At 41.6% G+C, this 10,398-nt stretch overlaps 1 protein-coding gene across 1 annotated transcript in view; it reads left to right on the plus strand.

Annotated features, from left to right (window-relative positions):
• LOC310797409 (uncharacterized protein) overlaps positions 1 to 10,398 on the plus strand; it is a gene marked incomplete at its 3' end in the record, with an annotated part of 90,493 nt that overhangs the window by 44,083 nt on the left and 36,012 nt on the right. Inside the window, exons 7-8 of the mRNA XM_083659778.1 lie at positions 1,431 to 1,541; positions 8,233 to 8,265. Coding sequence (XP_083515904.1) covers positions 1,431 to 1,541; positions 8,233 to 8,265 — 144 coding nt within the window. The remainder of the gene's footprint in view (positions 1 to 1,430; positions 1,542 to 8,232; positions 8,266 to 10,398) is intronic.

Below are 10,398 nucleotides of genomic sequence, written 5' to 3' on the forward strand. Positions count from 1 at the left end.
ACGCCGGCATCTTCCTCGCCATCGTCGCCATCCGAGAACTCTGGGTCGGACTCTGTTTCGACCACAGGCTCCATCTGGACCCTGGGCAGGGGCACGGGACGACGAAGCCCCATGGTCTCTTCGATTGTCCGCTGGCGTGGACCGGGGTGCGTGCTGGAACTGGGCCCAGGGGAATCCAAGTGTGGGCCTTGAGGACGCCCAGCAGCGCTGCGGCTGCAGCCAGGCCGGCCACCGTGGCGACCGCCTCTCTTCATCTAGCTACTGCTAAATAGATTACTGCTAAATGGGTGACTATACTATAAATACTAAACTAGCGGGTTCCTTTTATCAGTTTGACTTGAAACAATGTCACAGGCTGGGAAAGTGTCTGATGTAATGTAAACAGCCAAAACATGAAAGTACGTCCGAGTACGTCCTTGGCACAGAACGCCATTGTTAAAAGTACGTCCAGGTACGTCCTTGGCAGAGAATGAGTTAACAAAACTTTATGGGAACGCAAATTTGTGTTCAGCATGATAATCTTTACAAACGTGAATAACTTGTATGCCTTTTGAAGCGTTTTCTAAAAATCACGTTAAAAAAGTGCATTTACGTTCCAAAAGTCATAAAAGTTATTCACGTTTGTGAACCTCATCATCATGCTGAACCCAAATTCACGTTCCCATAAACTTTTGTTCACCACAGACCTTATTTTATGCATTTAAGTGAAATCTCCATTCTAAACCCCATTTACTTTTTTGCTGACTAACCCGGAAGTATACTTCCAGACTCATTCCTGTGGTTCTCTGGACAGGCAGAGCGCAGGCGCTGTCTTTTGAGCACCGCAGCACACGGGCAGCTGAGGAACAGAGAGAGGGAGAGATGTGTCATTATATCATAATATTGTCTTCGGGCCCTCACAGCAGGCTGGGGCCTGAATGTCACGGGCCGGGCCGGGCCGGGGCCGTAGTTTCAGGCGCTCGCAGGGCTCTACAGTGATGGTCACTCGAGCAATTGTGATGTCATCAGTGAGTGATGTCATCAGTGAGTGATGTCATCAGTGATGCGAAGAGCACGCAAGATTTCTAGTATATATATATATATATATATATATATGCCCGTGTCATATATATATATATATATATGAAGAGAAAGGAGAGTCCCCATGCACAGCCAGTGGAAAGATCAGGTGCTGGTAGGTTGCAGGTACAAACGCGTCGTTTGCTGAATAAATCTCAGTTAAATCCTGATTTCAGTGTGCGGCGGTACCTTCTTTTGTTATATATATATATATATATATATATATATATATATATATATATATATATACTGTATATTATGTACACACACAGACAATCAAATCCCCAAAAGATTGGAATTGGGTCAAGCTTTTAACTACATAGATATATTACTGTGTCCATGTGAACAGACTTGTTGTTATTTTCCTGTAGAGTCTGATGGTGAATGGAAACGGAGAACAGGCAGAATAGTCATCATCTTCATGGTCGTGACCATGTTGCTGCTCGTCATAACGCCCATTGCTAAATGCATACGCAGAACAGGTAGGAAGCCATCAGATACTACATTTATTTATAAAATGATTTACTGTGTAAAGTGTTATTAATATGATTATGACATCAAACTGATATTTGCCTGTAATTGACAGTATTCACATTTGTGTCTGTTTATTTTGGGTTAGGGTTAGTTGCCTTATGGTGCCATAGAGCTCAACAGTCACATGACTGTTCTGTGACGTCACGGTTCCGGCGGAGTATTTCCCCATTCATATTCTGCATTGAGATTTTGATTATTAGTCATATTCTCATAACCACCCAAGGTTAGGGCTGGGTATCGTTCAAAATTTTTCGATATCGATACCGTTTCGATACTTGGATTTCGATACCGGTTCCTGAACGATACTTTTTTCGATACCAATTTTTAGAAAAATCCATTTTAACAAAAATAAAACTGCATTACACATTGAAATTATTTTACAAATCTTTAGTTTTCCCCCCATCTTAAGTTTTACAGCAGAAAAAAATAAAACCTACTGTATTTAACATAACTTTAAGTTATCTAAACGTATTGCCGTCCCTACAAAAAATATTGGAGTACTACAAAGGAAAGAAATGTAGCTAAAACAAATAAATCAGTGGAATAGTTTTCAGTGCAAAACAGAGAGTTGCAAATCAGGGTTTAATGCTCACTGATGCAACAGAACTCTATTCTTGTCCAAACTGATGAGATGGCTCCACTTCATGCATGGAAGACTAGTTGAGCATTGACTAGCCTATCAATATAGCCTTATATGCCACAAAGTGAATCGCATTTATATTCAACAAACTATCATGACATCAGCGTTTGTTAACGAGTTGCTAAAAATACATGGGCGATAACTGCCCGCTTGCACATAACGTTAACGCTAATTAATTAAACATTAACGCTAGCGTTGCAGATCAGTGTGCTCACTGCTGCAACAGAACGTCATTCTTGTCAAATCTGACGAGACAGCTCAACTTCACTGACTAGCCAATCAATATAAATGAATCGCATTTACATTCAACAAACTATCATGACATCAGCGTTTGTTAACGAGTTGCTAAAAATACACAATGCCCGCTTGCGCATAACGTTACGGCGGCAATTAATTAAACGATCTAATGCTACAACTCACAGCCAGATGCATGGATTTGTCAGACTGAGGGATCTGATAACCGCTAACTTGCGGTAAGCTGAGCTGACCCACCTCTCAATTATTTCTCTTGTCTGTGGAAACCAGTCCGTGTTGTTTCTGTTTCTTTTCCTGCTTTTCATCATCTTCGCCATATGGTACTCCAGGATAGGAGTAGCTTGAGTGGCTAACTTCTTGTATACTATCCGCACCGCACGCCTGGCTCACAGTCACAACAAACACACCGGCTGTGGGCGTAACGTTTCCTGCATGCCTCTACATGACAGCCAATCACCAGCCGTATTAGAGCGCGGCGTGCAAGCATGTCGCATGCTTATAGGCTCAATGACGCTGTTTTGTTTTGGTATCGAAAATTGGTATCGATTGACAAGGGAGGCTTCGATACCCCTTAGTATCGATGTTTCCATTTCGGTGCCAAGTAAGTATCGAAACTCGATACCCAGCCCTACCCAAGGTAGACTTACCACGGGCAAGCTAGTGATGAAACAATGGTATATCTTCCTGTAGAAGCCACAAATATGTATATCATCTAGGGATGCACGATATATCGGCAATCATATCGGTATCGGCAGATGTTAGTTATTTTTGAACATATCGGTATCGGTCCGATGTTGCAATGTTAATATCGGTTATCGGTATCAGCCAAATTCTTCACATTGAGATGAAATAATGCAGTAATTCTATGATTTATGGGCTTTTACAAATGTTTTTGAAATAAAGAAATGCATTACTTTTTCAAATTCAGTGTTTACATGTGTTTTTCAGTATGTACAAAATGTTATTATCATAGAAATGTGTTTTTATACAGATCATATCGACATCGGTAAATATCGGTTATCGGCCATAACAGCAATGTCAATATCGGTTATCGGCATCGGCCAAAATTTTCATATCGGTGCATCCCTAATATCATCATAAAAATTATTCGATTTCATGGAGAAATACTATACTACCCACAATTCTACAATGTAATATTGACATCTTTGATTGGTGGAGCTCGCTGTATGGTCATCTGTGATTGGTGGCCTGCCCTGCACTAATTCCTCTCTCTGGCTGTTATCTCTCTGGCTAGGCTACTACGAACGTAGGTCACAGCTTGTTGAATAAAAGGGCTAAAACCGCCACTGAGTGACTGAAAGTATATGTTAACCAGTTCAAGTCACGCTCTTTCCATGCCGACACGCGTTTTGAAATCCGTTACCCAGTTAATTCACTAATATGCACAAAATGTGTCTCTACGATAACGTTAGCCATTGAGCTAATAGTCTAATAGAGTAGCCTACGTATGTTTGTAGGCTTAACCAGAAATCGCCACCATGTTGGTTCTTATAGGGGGAAAGGCTAATAGGATGATAATCTTCACAATATGACTTTTTAAACATTTTCTGAAAATCTGGTTTAAAAAGAGATTTACGCTTCAAAAGTCATAAGAGTGGTCCACGTTTGTGGAGATTATCCTGCTGAACACAAATGACCACCATAAACGTTTGATAACCACAGACCTTATTTCATGTATTTAACTGAAATCCACATTCTAAAACCGGTAGCCTTTTCCCCTTATGAACTAAAGTGTTACTTCCGGACTCATTCCTGCAGTACTCTATAGCGGCCGCTCAGACCGCTGGTCCGGCCCACTGCCACACAGAGTGTTCACCCATTGGCTGAAACGCTCTGTTGCTCAATCATCCGCTAATCTGATTGGCCATAATTGACGCAATGGGTTATGGGATGACGGATGAGTAGTTTCTTCACTCTTACAATATTATGTACACAGTCTTGTACCCAGCACTTCTTTTCTGTTTTTCAATGTTTTTTTCAATGCAAATGAATCAAATGTTTTATGGTCATGATTCTCTGGAAGGTCGTTTTGTTTGGTTCCAGGCTTAAAACTCTGTAGATGAAGGATTTCTCGAAACATGATTGAGAAAAATGAATGGGGAACCCGAGGTTCTACCAGAACCAGAGGTGACATCACAATGCCACGTGACTGTTGAGCTCTATAAAGGGTGCCCTATTCCCCGGCCTAGATCCTCTTGTTGCACCTGTCCTACAATGTCCCTATGTCTGTCTTAGTGCTTATAAGTTGAACTGCCTCTCTTGAGTTCCATTTCCACCCTGCTACCACAGGAGGAGCTGCACTCCTGACTTCCTTACATTTTGTCAGTGTGACCCCCCCGGGAGGAAGTTTTGTACATTTTAAAGTAAAAATGGATCAATCTGGTGCACTTTGAGATAAAAATGAAGAGACTAGATCTATGAAGAACTACACACATCACATTAATATCCTCTTTACTGTTCTGTGGCTTTAAAATGATTAAAACATAATTGTCTCCCTATATATATATTCTGCATACAGGTATATGGTAGAATTCTGCTTGCTTAAATAATACAGTGATCCATATACCAAAATCACTTCCAGGCAAGAACTCAACTGAAGTAACATGAAAATAACAGTAAAATTAAATCAAAAGGGAATGTCCTAACTTATTGCCTGGAATAATATTCAGACAAGATAATAATATACTGTAGGCCTTGGCCACACTGATCCGTCAGAAAATGGACAGAACGGATAGACGGATAGATTTATGTCCGTTGCATGTACAAGTAACCTACTTGTACAGCAGGTGGCGGTAAGCACCTTGAAGGTGTCAGCGACCCGCCTATAAACCGAGAGAAGAAGAAAGCTGGCGTCAGCTAGCTGTTAGCTCTGTGCGCTACGTTACTTATGTGGCAATAAAATGCCACCGAATGACCAGATTAGATGGTGAAATCAGACGGTGACACTGACTATCACGTTGTACAACAGCGGGATGGTGTACACAGCATTAATTATAGCCTCCTTCACTGCCTCAGCCGCCATCTTTGAAAAGTTGAAACAAATCTCGGAACGCCTCCTCTCGAGACCTCGACTCTGATTGGCTAAATGGACAGTGACTATCCGACCATCCGATACGTCCATCCAGAAAAAGTTCATCCCTCTTCAACTTTCTGTCCATCAAAACGTATGCAAATTTTCTGGATACGTACGCTTCTGAGCAGGGTTCGAGTTATAGTCAGATAGCTATGGGGTCCCCCTAAATCGAAAAAAAATTGGGCCGTTTTTTCCTCAAATTGTGGCCGTTTGAAGCCAGATTTAGAGGAATATCTAATTTTAAATTAACATTCGGTTTAGACTGTTGTATGATGTTATTATTCAGTCTTACACTTGCATCTGATAAAATACAACAATTTAATTTTACAAATGAGACAAAATTGCTTAACTTAAATTAACATTTATTTAACTCTGTCTCTGCACTTATAAATCAAAAACTACAAAAATAAATACATAATGCTCATACAATTTGCTTTCCGAGCAGTTCTCTGCACTCAGCAAGAAACGCTATCTAAAAACAACAAGAAGAAGAAAACAGATGAATGGGGCAGCCATCCCCTACGCTACCGTTGCATAGCAACAACAGACCGGAAGTTACCAGAGTAGGCTAACCTTATGAACAAACCCCTTGTGCACAGGTAATCAAGAACTTGTGAATGAAAAACAAATTGCAACAAACAGCAGCATATTTCAGCAGATACAGTAGCAGCATCTTGTTAGAACAAAAACAACTGTAGGCGATCTCAGACTCCTCTCCTCTCAGCTGTACGCAGACATCATCAGACCATAACGTTAGCTTACCTACTAGCTAGTAGCAACCTAGCTGTTGCGCTAACAGGTCGTTGTCCGTTGTCTGAAGCCATTCTTTGTTTCTTTCTGAAACCGAAGCTATCCAGGCTTGTACACCCCGTTGGCAGCTTCAGCCTTTTCTTCAGTGGCATGATAACGCTATACTAAAGATTAATAAGATCTTGTTGGCTCAGGCGGCTGTTTACATCACGTGATGGTTGCATGTTGTGGCTTCTTCTCCCTGCAACTCGGTTGTAGCAGTAGAACACGCGCTCATGGGCGGCACATGGTGGCTTGGAGGTGAAATGCAGCCTATTTCACACAACAATTCAAACGGTTGTTTTGGGAAAACTGAAAACATGTTTCTTATTTAGCCTATTTATCTAGTTAACATAAATAATAATAATTCTCCCATCGAAAAATGTGTTATTTGGAACACAAAAAAGGAAAAAATAAATAAAAATAAAAAAGTTATATTTGTGGGGGTCCCACAGGTGTTCTGGACTATGGGGTCCCAGACTCTAGCTATGGGGTCCAAGACCCCATAGGTCCCCCCATAACTCGAACCCTGACTTCTGAGTGCTCCACGGACAGTTGGACAGCTGTCATTGAAAATGAATGGAAGTGAACAGAGAAATCAACGCACACGGACAGACACCATGGATCAGTGTGGCCAAGGCCTAAGCCCTAAAGCAGGAGTTTGCAGTCAACTATAGTTGAAATTAATATGTGGCAGTATTTGTGGAGGTCAAAATCTATTTGGGGTGTACCGCCACAAATAGATCAGTGTATGGGAAACACTGACTATTAAATTGTGTGACTAGAAAGACACCAACAAATCTGAGAAAATGTACTTTAATGTTGAGCAACAAAGCCATCCCTTCATTTATAAAGGTCTCATTACAAGGTATTGGCACCAAATTAAAAGATAGTTTTAAAGTACAAATAAATAATAAATAAAGCTTGTTTTAACATTGGCTCAACCAGCCCATCTTACCAACCACCAGGGGTCCTTGAGGGGTTTCTAGGGGTCTCCAGCAAAATGTAGAATTATTCAACTTCACCATTATGTAATGTACAAGAACTTAACAGTTAGATAATGCAGAAAAATACTATTTTGAGTCAGAGTCTCATAACTGTGATACAATACAGATACTCATGGAATTCAAAATCAAATCTGACAATAAAGTTATTCTGGGTCTTGACTACTTCTCACCTGTTTCTTGCTCTCTCTATCTCTGTGCCAACTCCATCCTGCTCTCTCTCCTCCTCTCCCTCACTATCCTCCTCTCTCCCTCTTTGTGCTGTCAACCAAAAGGCAAATATAACAACCAACCAATCAGAGTATTTATAGTCTAATAAGAGGTATAGATCCATCCATATCAATTTAATGTGTACGTAAAAACTGTAGTTAAAAAAAAAAAAAAAAAAATCAATTTTCTAGGGTGGGCTGAGATTATTTTTGGGTGGGCTTCAAGCCCACCCAAAAAGGGTCTAAAACCGCCCCTGATCATAGTGCTATTCATCAGGACCAACTGTGGTCTGACACATATAGGGCCCCTTGCAAACAGGTAGACCTATATGACGTTTGGGTGGTCTAGCTATAAGCATTTAGTTAGTTTGTACTAACTTGTTTGTTTCTGTCACAGCCAAACGGTTCCAAGTATCTTCTGTCATACAGAGATGATGTAGGCAGTTGAAATATTTTGTGTGTAAAATCTTTTTCAGATCAATTAAAATAAATAGTTGCTTTTGCAAGGTTAGCCTGATGGTGGCACTATGTGAAAATGAATGAATAACCGAGTTCCTCAAGTATATCATTGCAGTTATTCAGTCATATTGTGATATGATACATATTTGCTTCTCTAACATATTCTTTATGATCATTATTTTCCTGCAGTAAAAAAAGAAAAGGAAGAAGAAGAAGAAGCAGGTAGGTACCTAAATGACTCATTCTTCCTGTTGATGCTCAAAGTGTTGCTGAAATCTGACAGACAGAAAACTGTAATGCCCACAGAGGTGGAAAGTAAGAGACTACTTATGAACAATTTCTATGTAAGGGTACTTTACTTGAGTACCGTAAATTCCGGACTATAAGCCGCGGCTTTTTCCCCGTTTTTTGGCCCCTGCGGCTTATATAACGGTGCGTCTTATCTATGGATTTTTTCAGAAAAAAAAAAAAAAAAAAAAAAAATCTCTCTTTTTTAGCACTCTTTCTAACTATAAATCCACTTCTGTTTTAATTTCCTCTCTTGCCCTCTTTTCACCACACCGCGGACACTGTGTGCACTGTAAAAATAAACAACGGTGGTGTTGTGTTATGTTGTTTTGTTGAAATGTTGTAATACGGTAAATGGGAGCTTCCTCAAACAGCCATCTCTTCCCGACAATCCCCTCTGTGCGTGACCACTTACATATGGTAATTACGGTAAGCAAACGGCCACTCGGGCAACAACTCCCTCCCCCGACTACCAGGAGAAAATCACAAACTTCGGCGATTTCACACAAAGGAAGATCAAGGAATATTCACAACAAGACGAGCAGTAGAAGCAACACTCTCACTTACCATGGGGAAGGTACGCAGAAATTCACACGAGGCAGCTTTCAAGTTGAAAGCAGTCAATCTCGCATTAAAAGAGAGCAGCCGCCGATCAAACAGAGCAGCCGCGCGTAACCTGGGCAAAAGGGACTGTCCGTCCGGGGGAGAACTACTGAACAACTCCCTCCCGACTACCAGGAGAAAATCACAAACTTCGGCGAATTCACACAAAGGAAGATCACGGAATATTATAGGAGTGTGAAAACATCCACAATTACCAACGGGTTCCAAAACGCTGGACTGCTGCGGGATGAAGAGGATCACCGCTGCGGGGACTGCCCCCTAGTCCGATACCTCACGAGTCCGATACCTCACGAGTCCGACACCTCATGGTTTTGGGTTAGGGTCTGGGGGAGGTTAGGTTTAGGCGTGGGGGTGGGAGAGGTTAGGTTTTGGGTTAGGGTCTGGGGGATGTTAGGTTTAGGCGTGGGGGTGGGAGAGGTTAGGTTTTGGGTTAGGGTCTGGGGGAAGTTAGCCTCTTTTTTCGGACTCGTGAGGTGTCGGACTCGTGAGGTATCGGACTCGTGCCATGGCACCTGAAGGAGAGAGGAGAGTGGTTGACGAAGCCACCCTGAACCTGTTCGTTTCCGACACTGAAGATGAGGACTTTGGTGGTTTCAGTACGCAGGAAGAAGAGGAAGACGAGCATTAGTGACTTGACTTCTCTGGTTACAGGTTTGCTGCACATATAGCCTATTGTTGTGTGATTTTGTCTGGGGATTAGTGACCTGACTTTTGTTTTGTTTTGTTGAAATGTTAATAAATGGGAGCTTCCCCAAACAGCCATCGCTTTCCCGACATTCCTCTCTGTGCACGAACCCTTTCATATGGTAATTAAACATCAAAACACCCGCGGCTTATAGTCCGGTGCGGCTTATAGAAGAAAAAAATAGTCAATTTTGGTCCCGCGGCTTATACACCGGTGCGTCTTATAGTCCGGAATTTACGGTATTTCCTCTTTTTTATTTTTTAATAAAATATGTAAGACTTTCTATGCACACAAGGCTTATTTCTCCCACATTTTGTTCACAAATGTGTTTAAATTTGTTTTAGTGAGCACTATGATCCCTCACCCTGCCAGGTTTTTTAAGGCGCGCACCAACCCAACCCGTTAAGCCAGTCCGTCCCGTTAAAATGTGTGTTAATGCTGAACCCAACCCAACCCGGTGGCCCGCAAATGGCCAATTTAATGTAATATGTCTCAGGACTCAGGACATAGGCGCCGATTTATGTTTCTGCCAGTGGGTGCACATGCTTGCGCCCTCAACACAACACAATTTCTGCTATAGCACACTGGCAGGCATCAGATACCAAATAGCTATAGGCTACCAATAGCACAGAACCATCAGTATTTTGGGGAAATGGTCATTTTATATGTAGGCAGGCACAATCACTGATGAATAAAAAGTTGTTAGTAGTTTTGAGCCCCTGTCAGTCGAGGCTGTAATCCTGTCTGTCATGCAGAGT

The sequence above is a fragment of the Poromitra crassiceps genome, assembly GCF_964638095.1.
Source record: "Poromitra crassiceps genome assembly, chromosome: 23".
In the NCBI taxonomy this organism is placed as follows: domain Eukaryota; kingdom Metazoa; phylum Chordata; class Actinopteri; order Beryciformes; family Melamphaidae; genus Poromitra; species Poromitra crassiceps.